At 40.8% G+C, this 26,917-nt stretch overlaps 1 protein-coding gene across 4 annotated transcripts in view; it reads left to right on the forward strand.

Annotated features, from left to right (window-relative positions):
• Positions 1–26,917, forward strand: part of ripor2 (RHO family interacting cell polarization regulator 2) — a 105,052-nt gene that overhangs the window by 69,417 nt on the left and 8,718 nt on the right. For all 4 annotated transcript variants that reach the window (XM_049601702.1, XM_049601703.1, XM_049601701.1 and 1 more), the window contains exons 3-12: positions 7,401–7,556; positions 7,870–7,948; positions 9,671–9,694; positions 10,187–10,240; positions 20,723–20,872; positions 23,089–23,152; positions 23,443–23,486; positions 24,792–24,917; positions 25,176–25,324; positions 26,457–26,586. In XM_049601702.1, the coding sequence (XP_049457659.1) occupies positions 7,401–7,556; positions 7,870–7,948; positions 9,671–9,694; positions 10,187–10,240; positions 20,723–20,872; positions 23,089–23,152; positions 23,443–23,486; positions 24,792–24,917; positions 25,176–25,324; positions 26,457–26,586 (976 nt within the window). The remainder of the gene's footprint in view (positions 1–7,400; positions 7,557–7,869; positions 7,949–9,670; positions 9,695–10,186; positions 10,241–20,722; positions 20,873–23,088; positions 23,153–23,442; positions 23,487–24,791; positions 24,918–25,175; positions 25,325–26,456; positions 26,587–26,917) is intronic.

Genomic DNA, 26,917 nt, shown 5'->3' on the forward strand with positions numbered 1-26,917 from the left:
TCATACCAACAGGAGTGTTGGACCAACAGTAAAGTTACGTATAAGAAAAACATTATTATATACACAGTATTATTAGTTGTCAAATAACTTTTGAGCCAATGTCTGTTTCATTGAAATTTGGACAAACATTGGACGTGGCTTGTGAGGGAAAATTTGATGGTCTGGATATCCTTTGGCTCAAAAGGGACTTTAAATATGAACAAGAAATATGGACCAAAGATTTGGAGGACAAAATAACATCAGTGAAGGTAACAAACACATCAACTCTTCATGCATCCAAGGTCACAACAACGGATCGATTGTTCACCTGTCTGAGGATGTACCAACAGCAGTGTTTCAGCAGCCAACCTGTAGAGATTCCCCTGGCTGAAGGCATAATCTACCGCTCAGTGGAAGAGACGGCTGTGTTGCCGTGTACTATCAATAATTTCACTGACAGTCAGCCCCCAAGTTGGGAGTCCTTTCCCCTACAGCAACAAAACCAGAAAATGGACCAAAACTACTCTCTGGTGTTTTCATTGCTAACATTAAATCACTCAGGTACGTACGAGTGTGAAACCTCTAAAGGCCTGCAAGTATTTACGCTGGTGGTTTGCCCCAAATTTGGCCCACCTGCTGTGGAGCTCTTCTCAGAGGGAGAAGAAGTCACTCTCATGTGCAAAGATTGGGATAAGGGTGTGGCATTCGTTTGGTTCATCAAGTCGGACCGAACAGAAGGCAGGACCAGTAGTGTAACCTCTGGTCTGAACATGAGCAGAGTGAGCTGGTCCCCTGACGGGACCTTGCATATCTCTAATGTCTCACTGAAAGACGCAGGAGAGTACTGGTGTGCCATTGTGGACGAACAGTGTTTATCACCAACCAAAATGATTCTAATGTACAGAGAGCCCTTTGGGATTTACTTCACCTTCTACACAGTGAGATGCTCAGTGCTCAGTATTCTGCTGGTGATGCTCTGTGTTGTTGTTGTCGCTGTGATGCTAAAGACCAGGAGAGGAGAGCAGCTTTAGTCTCAGACATACAGTTAATATGCATATGTTCCTTTACTAACTGTCTTTAATACAGTGTGTTATATACCTGATTTGAGCACAATGGAGGTGTGACATTCATGTAGATAAAACATTTCAACTTGAACACAGAAAGATGGAAAGAGGGGGATATTACTAGTAATAGAAAGTAAGAATACTGAGAAAAACGTTTAAAAGGATAGAAGTGAACCTTTAATCATTACAGAGCACAGAGCATACGTTCATGTATATATTATGTTATATAAACTGTATATATATTGTAGTTTGTAGTTTGTCTTTGACCCACAACATTTTTTTTAACATCACAGTAATTAACCTTATGTTTATCTTGTGTTAGTGTATCAGTGTTTTATTTTAAATGAAATGATTATTAATTTTTTTTTTTATATTACACGTGAAGGAAATTAAGTTGCCTTTTATGCATTTATAACTGTGTTGTTCTCTGTGCTATATAATTGTTATTATAACTTTGTCTGTCCTCCTGAGACCCAAACTTTTGTTTAGTATGAATTTTTAATTTCTCCTCGCTATTTGGGATCAGTAGGACCTGATATGTATAAAAAACGAAACATTGTCAATGATAATTAAGTCCCAATGTCTTCAAACGAGTACTTCCTAATTAACAGAGTCTTATTACTGTTGCTAACATTGGTCAAATTTGTTGCCATGTCAAACTCCAGTAAACCCAAAATGTGATGTCCTCATATGAGCACACAGGGTCTCAGGAGGATATATCAGTCAATAATTGATATTTTTCTTTGGAATAAAGATTAAACATTAAGCAATAAAAACTTGGTACCCAGATTTTACTGTTTTGATTGTGATTCCTGATTTTTTCTTTTCTTTTCACTAGTGCAGTGTGTGATGAAAACATGCCTGTTCGGAAGGGGTGGATTTCTCGTCTTGTGGTGTTGTTGTTCTTTGCAGCTTTCTCAAGAACCGCTCACATGAACAACTTCACACTCAGCACTGCTCTTCTTTCTGTCTAGAGACAAACATCTGGGCCCAGACTGCTGTATATTTATTATAGTGTTTAAATATCAAGTCAGTTTATTTCTATAGCACATCTAAAACAACATTAGCTGTCCGATGTGCTTTGTAAACATGGGCTGCATAAAATCAGGTCAATAGAGCACACAGAACAATCATGCATAAACCAGGCAGAGACCAAGATGAAAGATGAGTAATGTAGCAACTAGTAAACAACCATTATAACAGGGCCAGTTAGTGTTTGTGATTTAAGTACACTCAAAAGCCAAAAAAAGAGAGGTGGGCCTCGAGCTGTGCTTTGAGCGACGCAGTAGAGGAGGCGGATCTGATATGATGGAGCAGTTTGTTCCACAGACTGGGGCGACTGAAAAGGTGTGTTTGCCCCCGAGCTTCAGGCTGAGCCTGAGGGACAACCAGAAGTGACTAGTCAGAGGACCTGAGTGACCTGAGTGGGGTATGCAGAATTTAAAGGTCAGATAAGTAAAAGGGAACCAATCTGAGAAGTGTCTAAAAACTGACAGGGAGCCAGCGGAGGGAGGCAAGTGTGGGGAAAATATGCTCACGTTTACAGGAACCAGTTAAAAACCTCGTCACGTGACAAGTTACCGTCATGTGTAAGACAGCAACTAATCTGCATCAGGATCTGTTTGATGTTAACTTACTTCCTTTTTAATCAGCATCTAGTGCAACTTTATCAGTTCGTTAAAATTAATTGAATTTATTCTCTCCCTCCTTTTATTATTCAGTGATGCAGTCGCCACATGGTTTATCTCAGGAGTCGTTACAGCAGAAAATTATTTGCTGTTTTGTTTATATTGTGTCAAGTATGGACGTCAGCTGTTCCTTTTATGTAATCAGCTGATCTGTGGGGAAAAGGACAGCGAGACAAAGTTCTCTTTCTTTAAGTAAATCTTGCATAACTTTAACAGAAGTTGTGACGTGTGAAATCTTCAGATTCCAAAGCAGTAACCATAGTGACTTCACTGGCAGTCATTAACTGGTGTTCATAATATTGATGGAAAAAGAAAAGACTACACATGAGAAAGAATCATGTTCAAACCCAAAGACAGGATTTTAAGAAAAGGACATCGACTCACTGCTTAGAAACTATTCTTAAAAAAATACTGAAAAAATGCTTAATATTTTGCCTTTAAAATCAAACTGTTGAGCCTCTGACCGAGTCCTGCATCAGGTCAGGTACCTGGCGGGCAACCCATAAGAAACGTGATCTGTGGGAGGAACTTGCACATCATGATTTAGGTTTGGGAGTGGGTCTTGAAAATAAAACCTGTGCAGGACTCTGGTCTCTGCCCTGTATACCCCTGTAGAACAAACAATGTTGGCTTCAACACAATTTTGGTTATAAAAAAAAAAGTCTTGCAAAACCTTTATCTTAGCTTGCCCTGTCTGTGTTTGGTTGTGAAATATCCCTTTCAGAAATCCATCACTGTAACCAGACCAAGATCCAAACATCACTCACACACATAGAAGGAATTTACTAACTCAGTAATCTGGTTCCAACCTTCCTGATGTTTAGCGAGCCACAGCAAGTCTCAGGATCCCGTCAAGGAACTGAATTCTTGAGGGATGATTCGCATTCTATTGCAGAACCACACAGCAAACTCAGTTTCATGATGATTGTTTCATTTGTAGCCACAAGTTGGTTTGAAGAAGGTGGAGATCGCAGAAGTTGGTGTTAGATTTTATCTGCATTCCTTCCTCTTTGACTCATCTGTGATGGCTGTCACTCCATCACAAGACAGTGAGCTCACACTCAAAAATATCTGTTACAATCTCAAAGTTTTGGCTGTCGACGCATGGTCCTCTTCAGCAGCCCCTGGTCCTGCTGAGAGAACCTATTTGAAGACGCTGCTCCGTCTCTTTCCTCCCTGCTCAGGCAGTGAACGGGGTAATTGGTTGGAATGACTCGGGTGTGTGGGCGACTGACAGCGACTGACAAGTTACCATTCTGATAATGAGCGAGGCAGAAAGCTGCAAAGATGTGGCTTCTGAGGCCACTGGAGTGTGTTAGTCTTACTGAGCAAGGGCTTACCATGTGTGTACCCATGTGTATGTTTTGTGTGCATTTCCACATGCATGCATGCTGCAGACTCTGTGTCACAATTATAAATCAGTATGGAATTGTGTTAGCATCTATGCATATGTGTGTTTCTGTGTATATATGTGTGTCTCTTCTACACTGCAGCTTGCGTGACCCCAAGGCTACGCAGCGCTCTCATTCAGCAGTGCCCTACATTCGTGGCAGCTTAGCTTAAGTTGTGCCGCGTTCTGGCACGCGGCAAGACGTTGCACGTTCCAACTTGTCGAGCACTGGAATTGGTTGTCGCGTTGTCCCTGAGATGACTCTGGGATCATTTCATTAAGTCTGAGGAAATGTCATTTGTCAGCTAAATCTGCAGTGGTTTTAAAAGCTGATATGTGCACGAGTGGATGAGATGAGTGTGACCTAAAATGGGCTGATGTAAGGAGAGGGAGGACTGATGTGAGGTGGAGAAAATTGGGCTTTTTTTTTTCTTCTTTATTTGAACAGAGAAACAAACTTGGACATGATGCTGAAACAATTAATGGACTTTTGATCATCTATGAATCATTTTAGTTTATCAAGCAAAAATGCCAAACATTTGCTGATTTTAGCTTCTTAAATGTGACGATGGGCCGCTTTTCTCTGCTTTGCATGATTATGAATCAAATAGTTTGGGGTTTTTGCAGTGAGGGTCAGACAGTATGAGCTATACAAAAAAATATAATTTATCCAGGAAGTCTTAAAATTGTTCAGACAACCATTTCTGAAGATGGAGTGCTTTGGTTCTTTGTCCACAGTTGTCTGCACAACTTTAAAGCCTGATTTATGGTCCTGCGTTAAATCAACAACGTACCTACGTCGTAGGGTACGTGGCTACGCAGGAGGCTCGCCGTAGCCCCCAGCGTAGCCTGACGTGCACCTCCCCAAAAAATGTAACTACACGTCGAGGCGACGCAGACCCAACGCAGACTGAGAGGGCTGTGATTTGTTTGCTTGGTAGCAATGCATTTCCGGTTCCGTATTTCCAGATTGCGCCATTCCCGCCATCTTTAAACATCTTCTGTTGCGATGTAGATGTTGCAGTATTAACATCTCCTTCTTCGACATCCAACAACTCAAGAGATCCAGCAAGATTCTCTCTCTCTTGGTCGGCATTGTTCACTGTGACCGGAAAAGCCGGAAGCTAAACAAAGAATCAGCTAGAGACAACGATAACCATTCAGAAAAGGAACGCAGCCCCCTACCGCTCTGGCGGTGAATTGCACCGTGACAAAATGGAGTGACGGAGAAGTTCGAAGGGTTCACAACGGCGTCACGGCAACGACATAGGTACGTCATAGGTACGCCGCAGGACCATAAATCAGGCTTAAGGCCCTGTTTACACCTGGTATTAGCATGCATCTTGAGGGATCGGCTCACAAGTGGACAGCTCTAAGCATCGCCTACCGGCCAGACTCACTTTGTCATTTTACAGCTAGACAGTACATTAAAATATATTTCTGAAATATTTGAGGCAACAATGCAGTAACAGAATCTTGATTCATATTTGATCAGCACTGCCTAGTTCTACAGTTTGACTGCAGTTTACATGGACAATGGACACGCTTGACTCTTCAGCTTTTTTTTCACACACTCTGTCTCATGTACTTCTTTCATAATATACTGACATTTTAGCAAATATGACCCAAAGTTATTTTCATAAAAGTCACCAACTGTATCTTTAATCTGAAACAGATGAATCAAAAATGATAAATTAGTTACAGCCCTAAATTTGTGTACACATACGATAATATTGAAAGCAGCCTGTGTTGCTGCTGTTTATATAAATATATCTACTAGGCCGGCACAATATCAGATTTTCACTTCACAATTAGGAGTTAGCGATAACAATAATATCGCAAAAAAAAAAAAGAAGGTAAAAATAGTAATAATAATGCTACCAGTCAAATTCATCTTTAACTTTGTTTCCTGGGCATTTTGTCTCTTTTTGGGGGTATCCTCAATACCAGTATAACACAACCATATTATCAACTAGTGAATGAGGGTTGGGCAATATGATGGTACATACCATAGACGGTAGAAATGTGTCCACTGATACAGATTTAGCAGTACTGTTATTACCGCGGGAGTTCTTCAGGGTTATGTAAAGTTCAGGGCTTGATTCTTGCATGATCTCACAAATCCAGCTTTGTCGCAAGGTTACGTGATTTGGTCAGACATGGAGGAGGAGAGTGAAGTTGTAAAATCAGAAATTTGTAACACTCGAGATTACTGTTATCAGAACCCTAAAGCTTCCATTTTAAAAGAATTTTACTTTTACCCTGACACAGAATGACATTAACAGTGATGCAACAATCTGGCCATATTGCGCCCCCAATAAAGATCTCTAACTCCACATTCGTTGGCTTTCCCCCCTGAGTCAGTTACACGGATGCTGGTCTTTAGGGAAAAGAGTGAAGAACTCTTGAATGTCATTAATTGCCGGGAGTGTGATGGTGCCTCAGTGTGTTTGTAAGTTCACTCCAGCAGAAGATAAATGGCAGCCTCGCACAGGTCAAACACAGAGAGTGGGGGGTGGAGAGCACATGTTCGCATGTGTCCACAGACATGCGATTTAGCACAGCCTTGTGACTGATGAAGATGTTCACCTCTGAGGTTATGCTGAGAGTTTCTGCATGTTTGAAAGTGTTTCCAGAATGATATGTAGGCTAATGTGTCAGTCCTGTGTGACTGCGTAATCTTAGTTTGAACAGACTCGATGAGCTCTCTCCATCAGACAGATGAGATGAATTCATGCTGAGACTGGCCCAAGGGCATGTTCAGCATGCTGAAAAAAAAAAATCTCATCCAGCGTTGCATTATTATTACAGGCAGCTGCAGGCCTGGTTATCTGAAACACTGTGGAAATCCCTTGTTTAATATTTAATATGAGATGTAATGTTGTGTCTGTGTGAGTCGCTCTGAACCAAAGTCTGACACCATGGTTGCCCCTCAGAAAAAACTTTTGGAACTACAGTTTTCATCATTGTATTATTATTATATTATGTGTGTCACGTTTGTGAGTTCAGATTGACTTTGAGTTATGACTAGTACACATTTTGATATAAGTTGCAGCTCATACCACACATCTCTTCCTCTGCGACCTGCTCTGAACTGCACCTTTTAGTTGTCAGTAGGAGGATAGTTGGAGAGATTATCTTCCTGTTTCCTGCATTTGCTTTGCTATGAAGCTTTTGTGTGTGTGTGTGTTTTCATAATTGCATAGAAGATTAAGAAAATTCCTGCACACAGGGGACCCTCTATTGTGCTCACTATTGTGTGTGTGTTGATGTGTGTAGGTGTAACTCTTTCATGGGGAACTCGGCGGTGCAGAAGAAGCCTCAGTCCAAGCCAAAGAAGCCCCACCTGTCAGGACACAAGGGAGGCAGCAGCTCCAGAGAGCCGCAGCCCAAAAGACTGGAGGAGGTTTACAATGCACTCAAACAAGGCCTGGAGTGAGTAACCCAAAAACTAATGGACACTTATACTGCATACACACAGTCACTCAGTTCACTCAGTCAGCCAATACAAAATCACTTTCTCTTCACTGCATAAATTTCCTTTAAGTTTGGCTACAGATTCAGCTCATAAATGTTTGTAATCAGTTTCTTTAATGTGTACGTTTACAGCCTGTTTGAGCCTGTTGACATTTCCTGCTGCATATATTTACATAACGGCACAAACATTTGTATGCCAATGTGTTTATATTGCTATCATTATATAGCCTACCTGTTATTTACATTGAATCTTTTCCTTTTTGTCCCGTAGTGAGTATCTTGAAGTTCATCAAACGGAGCTGGACAAACTCACGTCTTTGATGAAGGACATGAAGAGGAACTCTCGTCTGGTGAGAAACTAACGTACATACAAGTAACACTTTAGTCACATCTTAAAGGAATAGTTTGACATTTTGGGAAATACACTTTTTCACGTACTCAACGAGAGTTAAAGATATACCATATTCAGTTACTGTTTGTAAGCATGTGAAAGTAAAAGCCAACCCCAGATTAACTTTCATTTGGCATTTCACCTTGTTATATTTGTTTTTCTGCACTGTGTCTCTTGGATACCTGCTGCTTACATCCAACACCTGTGGGGGAACACACCCATAAATGTCCTGAGCACAGAAAATAAGAAAATACAGGCAGAGGGCAGAGTCTCTGTGGATAAATACACCGCCACACACTGAGAGAAGGTCATAAGTGATAACTGAGAGGGATTACTTCTGTAAAAGTCTATACATTGTTTATTAGGCAATGTAGTATATCTTTAAATGAAAAGATCAATGTGACTCTTATTACTGTACTGTAAATGTTAGGATACAGCCAGGAGGCACTTAGCTCAGCCTTCCTCTGTGTGACAGACAAAATCTGCCCACCAGCCCCTGTAACAGCCCTTACTCACCAAGCCGAAGGTCAGCTGTCGGTCAGGGTTTGGCTTTTTGTGAGCATCTGTGGCCCTCGTCTCTGTGGTGGGTCCTGCACCGTTGGCCCTTGTCAACACTAGTTGGTTTCGCCCACTGATTTCCCACATGATTCAACATGCTGAATCGGTGCTGGCAAATGCAGAGCCCGTTGAATGAACTGACTCTGGTTGGCAGTTCAGTTTAAAGCATGAGACGAGAAATGGAAGTGAGGAAAGTAAACAAAGAGCTTAAGTCAAGAGGGAGGGAGTTCTGTAGCAGAAACGTTTCCTGATGATTTGTGTTATTGTACAGTGGTGTGCGGTAAATATGCTTTGTTCTTTCAGTATTGGATTGTGTTTATAAGAGCTAACTAGCGTCAAGACGGTCTCTCGGTTTCCCTTTTTGAATGACGATTACGGACTACAGCCGTCTGCTGGTGTGGAGTTATTTCCTCTCATGCAGGCACAGAACATATGTGGTGACTTACCATTAGTTGAAGTCTTTGCGGTGTGTTCGTGTGCAACTTTTTGGCTGTGACACGGGTGACGTGAGGCAATGCAGTGGGGGGGCTTTCAGCGCCTTAAGCTCTCTGAGGTCGGTTTAGTGTGTCTGGGCCTCGAACCTCACTGAGTGACAAGTATTATCTTGTTTGTTTGAATGAAGCTTTGGAGCTTAAGAGATGCTGGATGGCAGATTTTTTCATTTTTGAACACAGTCAATCTGGTATTTAGTGTATGTGCCTGAGAGTCCATCTTTGTCTCAGCAAGAAAGCAAATAAGTGTATTTCTCAAATTGTCAAACAATTTAAAGGCCAAACTCACTGTCGGTTCCATCATGTATATAAATCTACTGTTGCTTATATCTTACAAATATCTGTACGAAAGCAGCAAGAACATAAGTTCTGGCAGCTGGGATCATTTTAGATCTCAGCTCATTTTTTTATGATAATGCATCACATACAATAATAATACATAGACTTAAGCATCACAGATTTGTTATAATACACACAGTCGCACACACACAAGTCAAGGCTGCCGCTGTAAGGGTGTTTAATAGGATTTCTTCTTTGCATTTCTTACACAGCCTCAGCTGTGCCGTCCCTCTGTACTAACTGTGTGATTGTGTGTGTGTTTTTGTGTCTGCGTGTGTGTTTTCTCTCTCTAGGGAGTGCTGTACGATCTTGACAAGGTGAGTTGATGGAGGGGAGGGTCTGCTGTAACAACCACTCCAAGTTTGGCGTGTGTTGCAGGACATCTTTGATGTTTAAAAAAAAAAAGAAAGAAAGAAAGAAAAAACAGCTAAAGGCAGCAGAAAAGAGGGAGGAGGGACATAGCGGAGAAGTGAGGGGCTGACGGGATTGAAGAATAATGCAGGAAAGAGGATAAAAGAGAAAGAAAGTGTGTGATGGGACAGGAGAGACAGCTTGGGAGGAATTAGCTGTGAGATATTTGCATATAGAAACAGCAGATACCATTTAGTTAAACATTTTTTTCTCAACTTGTGACATACATTTAATGATCATCAGTGATCTCATGAGCCACTTTTTTGACAGGCTTGCAAAGTGTGCCTCATTATATTCTGTAGTATGGACACATGAATCATTATGTTCACAGCTTTAAACAGATGTAGCTGCGCTTTTATTGGCACTACTAAGTTCCTGTGCGTTCTGTCTTTCTGCAGCAAATGAAAACCATCGAGAGGTACATGAGACGTCTGGAGTTTCACATGAGCAAGGTAAGAAGTGATGCTTTAAATATATCCATCAGAGGACTTGAGTCTTTAGTTTTTTTGCATTTGTGCGCTATATTTGGAAAGCTTCCATCAAGTGCTGATTAATTTTTCACATCACAATACCTCCTTTCACCTGACGTCTCTCCACATCTCTGGAACCCACACAGTCACTCAGAAAGCACGATGCTGGTGCATATGCCCGCCTCTCTTAAAACTGTTGTTGGAAGTTGGGTAAGTTGGGTAAAGTACATGGATGTATAAAGAGAACTGGATAGCAAAGTTGGAGACAGGGTGCTGTTCATTCCTATTTAAGTTGCTCAGTAGCTAATGAAGCCAACAACGCTTGAGTACTGCAGTAGAAATTATCCACATAGTTGGTAGTGTGAGACACATAGAGCAAGCACATTATAGACTTACAGCAGGCGAGCAACTAACTTCCACCGGCCCTTCATAAGTGGAGCTTGTGTAGACTTTCAAAATGTTATTGGACAGAATGGATCAAATGCCGAGTCATTTTCCGGAGGATGTGATGCTAAAAAAAAAAAGATCCACTGATTTACAGACATCTCTATCACAAAGTAAGTCAGCGGAAATAAGTCTTTTAGGGCCCAATGGCATCATGTGACAGACTTTGAAAAAATGGATCAAATAAAAGTGAAAATTACCATTTAAGAAACCTACTCAAGTACCAGTAAAAAAAAAAGCACCTTTGATGTAGTGGCCTAATGTGGAATTACAACTTTTAGGTCCGTCATGGGATGCCATGAGGACCAAAAAACATTTTCATAGACTTACATTGTGAAAGAGCTGTCTGTACATGAGGGGATAAATTTTTTTTTTGAGCGTCACAAATGACTCCTTTCACTATTTTGAACACTATTAAAGTCTGGAATTAAATCATTTTTATCCCCAATCAGGTTAGCGGAATGCTAAACCGAAACTTAGCTACTTGGCCGCTGTAAGTCTTTACTGCACCTGCTCTGTGGGCCCAGTGATGTGGAAGATCCCGGTACTTTCATACCGTGAAAATCAAGCTTTTGTTTGGTCTCATGTGCCAGTGAAAACCTTTCAAGGAATGAACGGGGCCCCACTTCCAATGCTGTATACAGATCTCTTTATACGTCCATGCTTTTACTCAGTCATCACGTCGCGGTTGAAAGACAGGTGGTGCTTCTGTGTCTTTCAGGCGTCTGGCAACTTGGGATCTGCAGTGGAGGTGCTCCTCAGAAAGAGGTTAAAATTATACCAGAGAAAGGAGCAGAAGTACAATTTAAAAAGGAACAAAAAACTGAAAAAAAAAAAATTTTTTACTTGTGCATGACTTGTAACATGCTACAGCCGATGCCTATCAAGAGTTTGATAAGAAGAAAACTTTTATATTTATGTATGAAGCTACAGCAAGCCGCTGGTTAGGCTAGCTATGTATGACTTAGCAAGACTGGAGACGGGGATACAGTTATCTTGTTTATTCAATCTGTACAAAAATTAGTGAAAAAATGACAACATTGTGGCTGCAGAGTGACAGAGAGTGACTCCTCGCTCCACTGACTTTGTCAAGCTCAGGAAGTACTTTTGTTGTCATCTGACTTTAATGGTCAAGGCAACAGTTTGCCAGGTAGGCGGACATTTTTCCTATATCCTCCTTTGTAGTCCCCTCCATTAATGCCAGTTGGGGACATTAATCCCCTGCAAGGTCTCACCACTCTGTGACTTTTCTTCCACATCCTCTCTTTGTAGTCCTGTAATAGCCTCCCTCGCTGTGCGTCAAATCAGACGTGACAGCAGGCAATCAGAATACACACATCCAAACAACTGCGCTGCTCCGAAGGTAACCATGGTTACACGAAGACGGAGCCTTTGAAGTCCTGAGGAGGCAGCTATTGGGTGACCTTAACCCTTTGTGTTCACATACATCCTGACAGACTATAAAACCTCACCTTCAGATGTCCCGTAAACACATGCACACAACTAAATGACACAAGACCAAGAGACACCTTGGACAGATGTGAAGTGTGTCTAAAGGGTTGAAGACAGTTGTGAATCTGGGTCAGGGCAGTTCAGGCTACAGTGTGGAGCAACTGGCAGGGTCCTTTAAGGAAGAGTAATAAAAAGAGGGAACATAGAAATAAGGTCTGATGAGTGTCATTTTAAAACAGGTGATGTTGTCGTAGAAACTCAGGAAATGTTCCTGCCTGCGTACTCCACTTTTGACCTTGATAAACAAAGAAAAAGCAGAAGCAGAATCGGTGCCTGTTCTGTCTTGTGAGGTTGTCACAGGATGCAGTTAAAACAAACACGCAGACTCAGAGCCTTCTCACTTTGCATCCAACACAACTCTGAAGCTCCTCTGTTCTTTCAGGCTCTGTGCAAAAATAGATTTGAATGCACTTGTAAATATTTGAAGGAGTGACTGATTTATCTTGTCAGGCAGGTAAAAAGCCTCAAAAGTCAAAGCGTAACTAAAAAGAAAGTTAAATCCAGCACTCCTGTGCTCTTTCATTCTAAATATGTACCAGTGCTCTTTTTGTTAAACCCTTGTCTTTTTATTGCCTAACTGTGCAGGGTATTGGCTGGATATTAAATAGTTTAAATTCTCTTCACAAATTTTTTAACACATCAGTGTCTAGTTTCTCCCCTGGCGTTTCTGTAACAAACGCTATGATTTACTATTATTTCACTGTAAGAAGTGGAGTTGTAGTGTAGCACAAGGCTTTCTCCAACAGATGCTCTGACACTGTTGGATGCACCTTTTGTTAATGTCAACCTGAAATGTCCTTGTGCAACATCAGTTTCATTGGACATGTAAAAATCTTTCAATTAGGTCTTCTTTGTTACTTTTAGTAGTCATTTGAAGATAATTGTAATTTAAAGGAACTGTGTGTAGGATTTAATGACACCCAGCAGTGAGGACTGCAGATTGCAACCAGCTGAAACCTCAGTGCTCTGTGTTTCTGACAGCTGAATTATCCACAGAGGTCTCTTCCTCTCCAAAACAAACAGACTAGGTGATTAAAACTAATAAAACAAAGAATAAAACAGTTTCACATTGCAAATCAGTGTTTCTCTGAGGCTTTTCGGCACTTTGTATATGGGGCATTAGCCCAGCACCTGCCAATGTGTGCTCAACTTTTTTTTTCTGATAACTTAAGATGCAGTCGTTCAGGGCGTTTTTACTGGGAGCCAAATTATCCACAGAGGTCTCCTCCTCTCCAAAACAAAGAAACCTGGTGATTTAAACAGTAAAAACACTGATTTAAGCTGTTTTATGCTAAAAAAAAAAAAAAGAAAAAGAAAAAGAAATTTGTGTTTTTCTTTAACACTGCCTGTCACAGAGGGGCTGCTTACTATGGTGGCCAACGTGAAAATGCAAATTGTCCTATCTAGAGCAGGTGTTTGATTTTGTTGTTCTACAGTAGCTCAGAACAAACTACTGTAGAACAACTAGGAGGACTCTGTGGACAAGGGCCTGCCCCCTATATAGATATACACAGCTCATTTTAAGGTAACAAAAATATAACGATTCATATTTTCAGGTGATCATACTCTCAAGAAAACATACTTATTATATTATATTTCTGCCAATATAGTATCTGCTAAATCATACACACTGGACCTTTTAAGAATAAAGTTAGTAATCCATATGTTGATTTTCATAGCAAGAGCTTCACTTGGTGAATTACTGCAGTACATATCCAGGATCTTAACAATCACTGCAGTAGCTATAACCCTGATCATAAAAAGATTTCTCCTCATGGTCCCAGTCAGTGTTCATGTGATGACATCCTGTAATTTCATTTAACCAACTAGAAAAGCACACGGAGAGCGCAGACCTCCGCCAAACAGCTCAGGTTTCCCGCCATTTTATTATTTTATCCTATTCACTTCAACCGATCACCACCAAAATTGTATCATCTGTTCCTTGTCCCATTATCAACCTTTCCTGAAAATTTGATCAAAATACGTTCAGAAGATTTTGAGTTATTTTGCAGACAAACAAACAGACAAACGCCAGCGAAAACATAACCTCCTTGGCGGAGGTAATTAACAGCCACCTTTTTAAGACACCTAAAGGCTCCAAAATTTAGGCCACATGTGGGGTATTTACTGATGTATTTCATGTAGTGAAACAAAAGTTGAAAATCTCTTAACCTAGTGTTAATAACAGACCTTATTCAGGCATTTAACTGATCATACATTTAAAAAAAACACTGACTTTGAGACGAGGGAACTGGGAGTACAAACATATTAACTTGTGTGGGTTTTAGGACTCACTCCTGCAGCACTCTGTGGGACCTGTCTGGTTTAATAAAGGATATAAAGAAAAGTTGGGAAGAGGATGCTTACTGGATTCACGAGTCAAACTTATGCCTGTGCCAAGTCAACTAGCAGCCCTTGATGCCCACTGCCTGCCCTGTAAGCAGCTGTTGGCTTTACACACACACACTCACAGTCACACACACACACACACACACACACACACTCACACTCACACTCACACTCACAGGACAGGTCCATTTTCTAAACCTCAGCATCAGCAGATAGCTATTGAGTGAGATCAATTGCTGAATGTCCAGCAAAGAGAGTTGACCAATCACAAAAGTATTGAGGTCAGGGAATTAAACACACACACACACACACACACACACACACACAAAGAGCTGGCCTCATCTTTATATAAAGAGTGGCTCTCATTGTAAACTGATGCTGTGTCACCTACAGGGCTTATGCGGTTTTCTAAAAGCCCAGGTGTTTACATGCTCAAATATCTAAACCTCACATCATGAAGGGGTTAGTCATGTCCATGTGAACGCTCTACATTGGCCGGTGTCGAGCATTATGAAGCTTTTTCCATGGTCAAGCCGTGTCTGCAAAATGGAAACATAAAAACATGTTTTTCACTTTTTATATTTCCCATTTTTATCAAACAGAGCGATGAGTACTTCAGAGACAGAAATTTGCCTCCATAGAGCAATATGCAGGAAATGGGCAACACCTGGAGTGCCTGATATAAAAATGAATGTGCGTAAATGAGCGTTAGATGATCAGTCAGTAAGTATTTCGTGATAAACTGAGTGTATTTCAGTGACGCATTGTCAGAAACACAGTATGAATAAAATTGGAGTCCGATAAAAAGCAGCACGTGTACTTTACCTCATCTCCGAACACGACATTAAAAAAAGCTCTTGACAGTTACATATTCAGCAGCTGTGAGCTACAGTAAATGTCGACGTGTTTGTCAGTGTTCGGGCGCAGGCGTCTGTCTTTGTGCAGGACAGCTGCCGTGAGCGATGACTTAACAATCATCCATCAGCAAGTTGTTAGTGTGCATTTGTGACTCACATCAGCCTGGTCTTTTGTTCCTGCTCGTGCTGCTGGCTGCCTGCAGATGTCCAAGCAGTAATTGGCACACATGGAGGAGGCAGGTGGCCCGGTACAACCCCTATGATGTCCTGCACGGGTTGGGGTCTATTGTGTGTGTGCGTGTTGGCCGCTAGTTTCAGCAGGGCATCATTAAAGAGGAGAGTGACAGAGATTGAAGGTGAGAAGAGCAGCTGCCAGGCGCCTCCCCTTCCTCCAAGAGGGAGAGGGAACGTGTGCGTTAATCATGTGCCAAATTCAATCCAGAATGAGTGTAAATACTTTGCATGTGATTATTTTTTAATATAGGGCCTTTTTGCTTTCCCCTCTTCCCTTGAATGCTAATCTTGCCACCAACACACACACACACACACACACACTCACACACAGCTCCCTAGGGAGGGGCTTGTGTGTTTGATGCTGTTTGATGTGGCCCGCCTGTTTTAATCTGCTTATAATCACTCACCCTCTGGCAGAAAGTGTGTGTATGTGTGTGTGCACCTCATCCTACAATCCAGGATAATGGCTATATCTTAAGAGGATTCCTCCCGTATCCTAAAGATTCTCTGCTCGTATTTGAAATCCCTGAGTTTAAAGTCAGATATACAGTAGATATAGAGACAATCCTTTAAAGCTCTCAATGATACTTCATAAAAACCAGCACACTTACCTCTGACTGCTCAGTTAAACCACCAGACAAGCATTATTATTTGTAAATTTCACAAGGATTAGCTACAGAGGGACTTAAAATAAGAAGTTAAAATGGATATTTCACCCTTCATAAACGTGAACACGTTATCCTCACCCTGGGCGTAATTGATTTCCCAATAAAGATTTTCCCATAATCCCTCACTTGGTCTTGGAGCCATTCAGGTTTTGTCGTCTCACTGAGCTGTAATTAATACAGGGACTCTGTCTCCGATAGAGGACTCAGTGTAGAATACATTTACATTTAATATCTGTTCATTAAGAAGGTTCAGATGTTTTTGTTATGGGATGGATTTTAAAGCAGGTTCGATTTCTGTATTGAAGTAGACCTTTATATGAGCACACTGGTGTCACAGTTTGTATTTGTACATGTTTATGGAAATTATTGCTATTGATTCAGGAAAAATGTGACCAAAAACTCAATTATCTGTCTCCACCGGCAACAGCCATGGCAGAAGGCACTGTGTTTTCGGGTTGTCCATCCGTCCCATTCTCATGAGCACAAGATCTCAACAGCACCTTGAGGATATTACTCAAAATTTGGCACTGAAATCCACTGAGACTCAAGAATTAACCGATTAGATTTTGGTGTGTAAAGGTCAAAGGTCACATTTCTGGCCATAAGTCAAAAATTCATGCGCTAATTATTACAAAATTTTATACAAATGTCTAATGGAATAAAATTATGAGGTCAAGACATTGTATATCCAAAAGGTCAGAGGTCAGCTTCACTGTGACATCATAATGTTTTGCAAGGATGTGTGTGAAGCATCCATGTTTTAGAATTTGTAGCCGTTTTGCAGAAACATCAATGCATGAAGCATGTCAGCTGTCATGGCTACATATGAGTCTGGACAGACATGGATATAAACTGTAACTTCACTGGTTTGCAGAAGCATACAATCATTAGGCAGTAATTAGAGTAACAGTTATTTTCATGTCAGTTACTCTGCTTATTATATTCTTGATTAGTGTATGTAATCATTTGGTCAATAAAATGTCAGAATATGGCAAGAAATGTCCATCACACATCTCAAGAACTCAAGGAGACATGCTTGTGTGTCCAAACAAGAAAATAATGACATTTAAAAACCCGGAACCAGTGATTTTTTTTGGACATTTCTGTTTATAACCTGACTGAAACTATTAACTGGTTATTCAGATTGGTGCTGATTAATTTTTTTAATTAATCTAAAAGTCATCATTCCAAGCGTGACTTTTTAGATCCAGTTTCCTCACACAAACAAAAACTCATCTTGTTAGGTGGTGTGTGCCACATATATATTTCCATGTCCTTATGTTTTATGACACAGTTTATTCACCTGCCTGTGTCGAGCTGTCTGCCTTGTCTTTGTGTTTTGCCTTTACGTCTCTTTTTTTTTTCTGGGGTGAAACACGCCCAAGGAGCAGCAATATGCTGATGGCTGTCCTCTGGAGTGGGGCTTGGCTGACCTTCACAAGGACATTTCCTTGAAGGCAGCGAGGGGCTATTGTAATTTGGGACAAAAATGAGCTTAATTAGCTGATAATGATATGATTACTGATTGCCTGAGAAAAATGACGGCTATTCATCAACCCCAGTTTGTGAATGCCTGATTTTGTTACACATAATTTTCTCCACATGAATAACTCATTGTAGTTGTCTACTCATTTATGACAGAACAATAATTTAGGATTTCTCGATTTAATCATTGCAAAAGTCCAATTGGATAAACATGTGTTTCTTTTGACTTCAGCTCAGCTTCATCCACGATCTAAAGTAGAGTCCACTGCTCATGTTTTCTCTTGTTTTGTCATAAACAAACGTGTTCTAAAGCTGTCGATTGTTGGCTCTGATAGGGCTCAATGTGAATATGAGAGCTGAGAATAACAGTTGTGGTTGGAGGATATTTTATAGCTGGCTCAGCTCAGCTGCTGCAGCCCCGCCACATACACCAAATACCACAGACAGACAGACGGGGCTGGGTCCCAGTCGGGGGTGGGGGGTGCTGAGAGGGGCTGGGTGGTTTGAAGTGGAGCTGGGGGGATATGGGTGGTCGCTTTCTGTATGAATTGTGCCAACATAAGTTATTATAACATCATCAGGCTACTTTACCCGTCTTTCAAAGCCTAAACATTCCACTTTCACTTTTTACCATAAACCCTCCTGTGCCCGCCCACCACAACAATAACATGCTCTCCATACACATGTACACATGTCCACATGCACAGACACAGAGTCTGCTCACCCCAACATGCTGGCAGTGTGCGGTTCAGACACTAGGATACACAAACAAACACTCAGAGATGCTGTTAGGACGGCAGGAGCCAGAATGGCCCATTTTCTCCCGCTTCTCCCTAATGAGTGCCATAAAGAGCGCGAGGCATCAATATTTCAGCGCTCTCGTCAGCCAGGCTGCAATACTTCCTTTGATGAGGCTCACCAGAGGTGTTTTGTTTTGCCCGGCTGCCACTCCGATCAAATGTGAATCGGGAAGCCAGGAAATTAGACAGTCAGGATGCTGAAGATTGGGACTGCTGGTAAATTGTGTTTCTGGGAGAAATGACTTGGAGTGACTCAGCAAAAGTGCATATTTTGTTTCTGTTGTTTGAGGAGAATTGACAGACTTTAAGTTTGATATGGTAGATCACAACTGAATCTAAATATAGTTTGTATATATGCTTATTTTAGCCATGCTAGCAGTGTGGCTCTGTGGGCCGGTTGGTCCACTGCTTTGGTCCAGACTGAAATTCCTCAGCAACTGTACAATGGATTGCGATGATATTTTGCACAGACATTCATGGTCCCCAGAGGATGAATCCTGCTGATTTTAGTGGTCTGATTTTTTTCTCTAGCACCACCATATAGAGGTCTATGCAGGTCTAAAATTAAGGACCCTAACCCTAGTCAACCTGGGAAATTTGTTCAAAGGTCCATTAATTTTAAAAGAATATACTTACCTGACCCATTTTTGCCCAAAATGTTACAGACCTGATCTTGTTCATGTCTGAGTGCATTGCATTTTTACCAAGTGGCTGCATCAAATTTCCAACCTTGTTATGGACAACAAACCCAGTAATTAAAATTGCTAATTGCTTATACATCTTACTCTATATAATGTTTGATAATGTTTCAGATGATTTTATTCTATTGAAGTAAAGATCACACTCCAATTTGAGTTTTTAATATTGCCACACAGACGTTTCGGGCAAGACACCCGCTAATAGAATTGGACTCAACCTGGACCTAGATTGTCTGTAATAAACCTTGATGTGTACGTGTACAGGTCCTGGGTTTGAGGATTTCTGTAGACCCATGAAGAGCCCTACCAGCATGATCTTGGATCTGGTTTGAATGACATATCTAGCGTACCACCTTGTTACAATTTTATGAGGAAAATCTTTGAATGATGAGATGAGATGACGAGAAAACATACAGAAAATTAAAGAAAGGGAATGAAAATTGAAGTAATTTAAAAAGCCAGCAGAGTTCAGATCCCATAAGCTCCATCACTTTTCCAAATAAGTAAATTTCTCACCATTGTGTGCAGCAGATCTACTACTGCTCATCTCATCTTGATTATGTCATCCCAGTTAAAATTCCTACATTTCAACTCACAGTAAGGCAGCCGGATGTTGTGGAGTCGTTCTCTCTCCCTGTGGGTTTGGGTTAGATTAGGCTGGTGCTGCAAACTGAAGTCAGGCAGACATCTCCAAATGAGCTCTAAACACCGTCTGTTGTTCCCTCGCTTTGAGAGTGTCCCGCTGGGGTCGCAGACTGGGACAGCATAGACGTCTGCCACTGGAGAATACAGTTACGCTGAGACATACCAGCTGTATCTGCTCTGTTCAAGACGCTTTTCTCCTCATTCATCCAGTTGTCTCTGTCTTATCTCTCTTAAAGACTATCCGTCCCTCCTTATCTGACTTACTCTTTAATTTTTTTCCTATCATTTTATTGTCTCTGAACATTGTTCTAATTCTTCATAGTCACATTTCATTTAAAACCATTTTCTAAAATACATTTCATCAGTGTTTTATTCTAATATGTATTTTGGCTCTTGTTGAAGACGTGCTGATAAAAGTTACCGACTACTGCTCAGGCCTAAAGCTGTGCTGGGCATCCTTGAATGAATCCCAGTGAGATGTGAACACATCCAGAATAATTTAGATGACAGTTTGAAGTTTTTTGGGGGAGTTTGCCTCCTGCCCAGGGATGTTTTGATGTATAACGTATGGAGGGTTTCAATCTTCAAAGACTCGCTTCATTTCATTAGTGCAGAAGTTTCTCTTTCGTGTGTGTGTGTGTGTGTGTGTGTGTGTGTGTGTGTGTGTGTGTGTGCGCGCGCACTAATGAATGTGAAAGTTTGCATGTGTATATGTATGTGCTTGTCCTTGTGGAACATTTATTAAAGATGGAGGGACTCTGTGTGATTTCAGGTGGACGAGCTGTACGAGGCCTTCTGCATCCAGAGCCGTCTGAGGGATGGTGCCAGCCGGATGAAGCAGGCCTTCTCCTCCTCTCCCTCCACTAAAGGCACCAAGGAGAGCATCGCAGAGGTCAATCGCCGCTACAAGGAGTACACTGAGGTACTGGCATAAAGCAGAGGCTCCTAACAGGGGTCCTTGAGGGAATAATTTGTCACGATTGAATTCAGTATAGAAGTGAGCCCAGTGTGAGTAGAAGTCATAAGAGTCACTATTCTGATAATAAGTTTTACTTTCTCCAGGGTTACCTCAGTTATTTACAATAGGGCTGAAACTAATGATTATTTTCACTATTGATGAATCAGCCCTTGATTTTCTCCATTCATCATTCTGTCAATCAAAAGTCAAGAAATAGGTGGGGGGTCGGTAGTGTAGTGGATAGTGCCAACGCCCCATATACAGAGGTGATTCCTCGCTGCAGCGGTCACGCATTTGCCTCCAGCTTGCAACCATTTGCTGCATGTCATCCCCTCACTCTCTCTCACTCCCCCATTTCACTCTCTCCTGTCAATTAAAGACAAAAGCCTGAAAAAATAATCTTTAAAAAAAAGAGGCAAGAAATAGTGAAACATGCCCTGTGTAATTTTCCAAAGCTAAAGTGACGTCTTCAAATGGTATGTTTTATCCAAAAAACAGGCCAAAATAATCCAGACCAATTCAGTTTATCATCATGTAAGACAAAGAAAGCATCAAATTTTCACATGCAAGAAGCATGAAACCAGCAAATGTTTGGCTTATTTGCTTAAAAAAAATACTAAAACAATGACTTGATTAACAGAATAGTTGCCAATTGATTTTGTGTTGATGATCAAGTACTTGTTTAAGCTCTAGTTGACAACTACTGAAAAAAAAAACAACCAAAATCTTTTCAGTCGGAGGTCCCTGATACAAACTTCTTATCAAATGGGAGTCCGTGACCTAATATGTATCCATTTAGGTATCCCTGATGTAAAGAAGGTTGAGAACCACTGGCATAGAGCATCTGTTTCACTGAGGAAGCAAGAATTAGCAAATTGATAGAGGCCAGGGATACTCAGCTTGCTTTGCCAGGGTTCGCCAGTCAATAAACAAACATTAATAATATTTATCAATATATATATATATATAAAATTAATTGACTGTTTTCAACCTTTCGACGTTTGCTGCCCTTACGTATCTTTGCCAAGAGTCAAATCCAGTCACAGCAGCCCTGCATGGGTCAGGTGTACGCAAAGGATGTTTCTCCAACTGTGGGCTTGGGGCTTGATCCTTCCCTGTCACTTTTTTTTAAAAATCAAGCTCTATTTTGATGTTTTTATACACTCTGGCACTTTATTTACATTTAAAGTACGTTAAAAAACTCCCAATTTGAATCAGTTTATTTTCATTGTTACTTACAAGATGGTTGCTGGGCTACCTAGCACCCTGTCACAGGCCAGATTTGGCCCCTGGGCTGTAAGTGGCTTATCACCACCATAGACTATCAAAATAATGGACGTAGCTACCGTGACATCACTCATTGGTTTGTGGACTCCCGTTCTGAAGCCTCAAGTTCTGCTGAGGAGAAGCCGAGGACACAACTGGCAGACAGCCTGTCACAGCCTTTAATCATGTGTAACTTTAAGCCTTTATAAAATGTAAAGGGGGAGTTATATAGAAATTCACCCTCCATACTGTTCTCATGAACTTTGAAACTAGCTATAAAGACCAAAACCATTTTTGTACCAGGCTGTAAACATGATCATTTCTGCTGTAAAGGTTGCCATTTTAACATGGGGGTCTATAGGGATTGACTTACTTCTGAAGCCAGCCTCAAGTGGCCATTAAAGGAACTGCAGTTATTGGCTTCATTTTTCAGCCCTGGACAATGCTTTTATTTACCTTGTAAAAGTCACATAGAATAAAGCTATTTGAATAATGAAGACTGTGGGCAATAATCTGACAGAGTGGAGGACAAGTTGACTTTTGAGGAGAGAGGAAAAAATGAGGCATGATGTCACATATAGATACCAACATGGATTACACATTGTTTTACAGCTGACAACACCCACAGTAAATTTGAAGATCTAACACAGATTACTGCTCACACTGTCATTTGTAAACACTGATTTGTGTTGTTACATACCTACAGAATGACCTTTAAATCCTGATAACACACACACACACACACACACCTGTCATCATCAGGGCTGAGACTTACACTAACTGTCTCGTTGTCCTGCAGCTCAATGACTGTGTTTGTTTAAGTCTTTGGAGATAACTCGATTACTATTGTTGTTCTCTTCTTGTGTAACAAAGAGCTGTTTATGTGAGCAGTGTTATCTCTCTCACTTCTCCAGAACATGAGCACATTCGAGAGTGAACTGGAGAACCTGCTCGGGGAGTTTCATATCAAAATGAAAGGTGAGAACAAGTCTTTTAAATCACAAGTAAAACTCACATACCTATATCTTAAATAACAGGCATTGATCAACTGATGTTTACAAGAATGTTTTTGGTGATGAGCTGACAAGTAACACCACCCACCTACTGTATGGAGCATGTCCACACTTTTCAAGTTCATCACATGAACATGCCACACTGAACAAACTGAACTAAAGTCACCTAAACACAAAACAGGTTACTTGGCTTGGCTTTTCCCCCTCCATATCCTGTCAAATGTGTTTTAAAAATTAATTTCCTCTCTCCGACAGGTTTGGCAGGCTTTGCGAGGCTCTGTCCTGGAGACCAGTATGAGGCAAGTTCTTCTTTTTTTTATGTAACACCAGGTTGTCAAGAACAACTTTCATTTCTTATTGAAATCCATGTGTGAAATATTGCAAAACCATTTAGATAAGTGAGTTAGGACAGGGCAATTTACAATTATATGTCCCCCACCAGGCATGTTTTAAAGTATGTAACGTTGCTATTAACATGGTTTTCCCCACATAATTTAAAAAAGAACTCTGAAAAGAGGCTGGAAGCAGATTTACTCTTTATCCTTCATTGAGAAATTGTGGGTGTAACCTTGCTTTAACCACTGCTGCTTGTGCTAGGTTTCACTTTCCGCTTTCTCAGTTGCTGGCACAGAGCTGCTCCAGCATGCATCAAGATGGCTAGCATTAGTAAGATTCAGCCTTGTCTGAGCCTCAGTCAGACTCAGATGAGGAGTCTGTCGCGCACCGAAATCGGTGACTAGCAGGCGAATTAGAATGCTAAGTGTAGTTAGCATTTTTTATTTCTTTGTTATTTTTTGGCTTGTTAATGTGGAGCTATTTTTACAACATATTCCACCGTCTTGCTGCCCTAATTTGTCCCATATTCCAAGCAAAAAAAAAAAAATTCCTGACTGTCCTGGCTATGCATCATCTGTGCACTGCAAGTGTACACACTTTTTAAAATCTGTCCATAGGAAATGTGTGCCTCATATGAATTTTACACCTAACAGTAAGTGAGCATCACTTTCTGTCCACACTGAACGCGTTAATTATTCACTTATGTTATGTCGTGTAAACAAACCATGTGCCTATCAGCTGTATGCACAACTGGAATCGTAACGTTTGTACTTTTTAAACAGAAAACGCACATTTTATATTTTAATATTTACTAATGACAAGTCAGTTGTTATTAGCAATGGTCATATAACGAAACTTCAGCTCCCTGGTGATCTCTCTGCCGCCAGTTGCCACCTTGTCGAGAGTTTTGCAGTAAAATAAGGAATTACCCTGTCGATAACGCTTCATTTCAACTTCGCCAATCAACCATCCCTCACCCACTGTTGCACTTTCAATGCAAGTGACGGAAATACATAGAAACAGGATGTCCAACACAAGTTCATTTCAAAACGTCTGCCTCTCTTCTTAAAAACTTTGCACTGATACAAGTCGGTAAGAAGAAAAATACACTTTTCAGTGGAATAAGTTAGAGTGAAAAACAGAGTTTGAAACAGAGAATGAAATGATGACATAAGGTCCATTTTGTCTTACTTTAAAAATGTTGCTATAGAGTATAAACCATAAGGTTATTATTTAAATGTTGTCCCTTCTCTGCTTCCTCCCTTTAGATCTTCATGCGTTACGGTCGCCAGCGATGGAAGTTGAAGGGAAGGATTGAAGTGAACTCCAGACAGAGTTGGGATGGAGACGAGATGGTCTTCATGCCTCTCATCACTGACCTCATCAACATCAAGGTACTGTCCAAGTCCACATAAACTAACCTCAGTAAATTAACACTGTGCAGGGGAAAGAAAAGAAAAATGTAGAAACCAGACGTTCTGCTTATGTGCAAGTTTGTTTCACACTGCAGTGATAGGTCGTATTTAATAACAGCTGGTGTAAGAAAACAATTCATCAACAATCACCTGACTTTTGTCATGATGTCAGAAGAATCTGCAGAGTCGTTTCCTCGACCTGAACAGTAGATAAATGTTGTGTTTGGCCTCAATCAGGTGACTGAGCTGAAGGGCCTGGCCACTCACATGCTGGTGGGCAGTGTGATCTGTGAGACCAAGGAGCTGTTCACTGCCATGCCTCAGGTGGTGGCTGTAGATGTCAACGACCTGGGGACCATCAAACTCAACCTGGAGGTCACGTGGTAGTAAGTAGACTCTTAAATGTCTAGCAAGCAGTCACTTTTTATGGTACTCCTCATGACTTGCTATATTGTAGAGTGTCATGTAGTCATTTAATTAGTTGGTTATTACAGTTTAACACAAGTTAGATTTAAGACATTTTTTAATGCCACTCAGAATGAAATTGAAGACCAATTTACAATAACCAAAAGTTAATTTGAAAAAATACGAACCAGCATCAATTATTAAGGGTAAGGGACAATTTTACCTAAATGTTTATTTTGACAAAACAATTTTTTGGGGGGAAATATTTAGCGTTTTGTTGACAGGTTTTCTTGGCTGTCTCTCTCTGTGTGTGGGATTCCACTGCCTCAGTTTCCTTTGTGCAGAGTTTAAAACACTTTTTGCATTAAATACACGGCACCTCATATATTTATTTTTCTTTTTTTTTTTTTTTTTTTTTTTTTTTTTTTGAAAAGATGTCACCAATTATTTTGATATTTTTCAATACAACATCTGAAAAAACAAGTCATAAAATCCTACTTCCCATGTATTAGCCATTTTAAGACTTTTGGAAGATTGGTTTTAACACCAGTTAATGCCTCATCTTTACATTATTGAGGTCATTGTCTTTCAAGACTTTTTAAGGATGCACAGGAATGCTGATACAAAAATACACGCACATGAACCATAACACAACAAGGGTATCATATACATATTGAGATACAATTTAAAAGTAGTTTTCATTACTGCATATAATAATAATAGCAACTCTAAAATGCCCCACTTCACTGTCACTAAATATAACAATATAGTGTAGATAATGAGCTAGACACATCACAAGGAGGCTAAAATGTGTTAGAGGTGTATATGATTTAATTTCATGCCCAGTCCATGCTCTAGCTGAGGTATTTGCATTCTTGCACAGTCAGTATCTTCCTACAGTAACTGTTTGCAGTGTCGTAGCTTTAAATTCAGTCCACATTACTTCTGTTCTTCTGCCATCTGGTGGAGACATGTGGTCATTACAAATGATGCACGTTCACTGAGTAAATAAATCCTCTGTGACCAAGCCAAATGAATGGAAGCACACGTACAGTTCATGTAGGTAGGCATAAATAAATCACAATAAGTGTCTTGTTTTCATTCCCACTTCAGCCCCTTCGATGTTGAGGACCTCACTCTGTCATCTGGCAATGTGAGCAAAGCCACAGCACTTCAGAGACGAGTGTCAGTCTACAGCCAGGGCACGCCAGAGACCCCCACTTTCCAGGACACCTCCTTCTTTGTGAGTCCAGCACATGAACCTTGTTTAGCTTCATTAGTGTGATGAGAAACAGTGAACAGTTACCATGTAGGCTCGAATTTAATGTGTTTTTGGCTCATAACTGGGTGAAAGAGATGACACATGCCTGCTCACTAACCTGTGTCTGCACCCTATTTTGTGAATACTGTATCATGGCCTCACCACAGATTTTTTTCTGCTGATGCATCGTGCTTATGTTAGCAATGCTAGTGCTACCCCTAAACTAACCCTCACCCATTTTCCTGCTATCCTCTTCTCCTTTGCATTTTCACATCAAAAACCCCCCTTACCCACACTCTGTCCCACTTCACAC

This window comes from Epinephelus fuscoguttatus, linkage group LG17 (genome assembly GCF_011397635.1).
Source record: "Epinephelus fuscoguttatus linkage group LG17, E.fuscoguttatus.final_Chr_v1".
In the NCBI taxonomy this organism is placed as follows: domain Eukaryota; kingdom Metazoa; phylum Chordata; class Actinopteri; order Perciformes; family Serranidae; genus Epinephelus; species Epinephelus fuscoguttatus.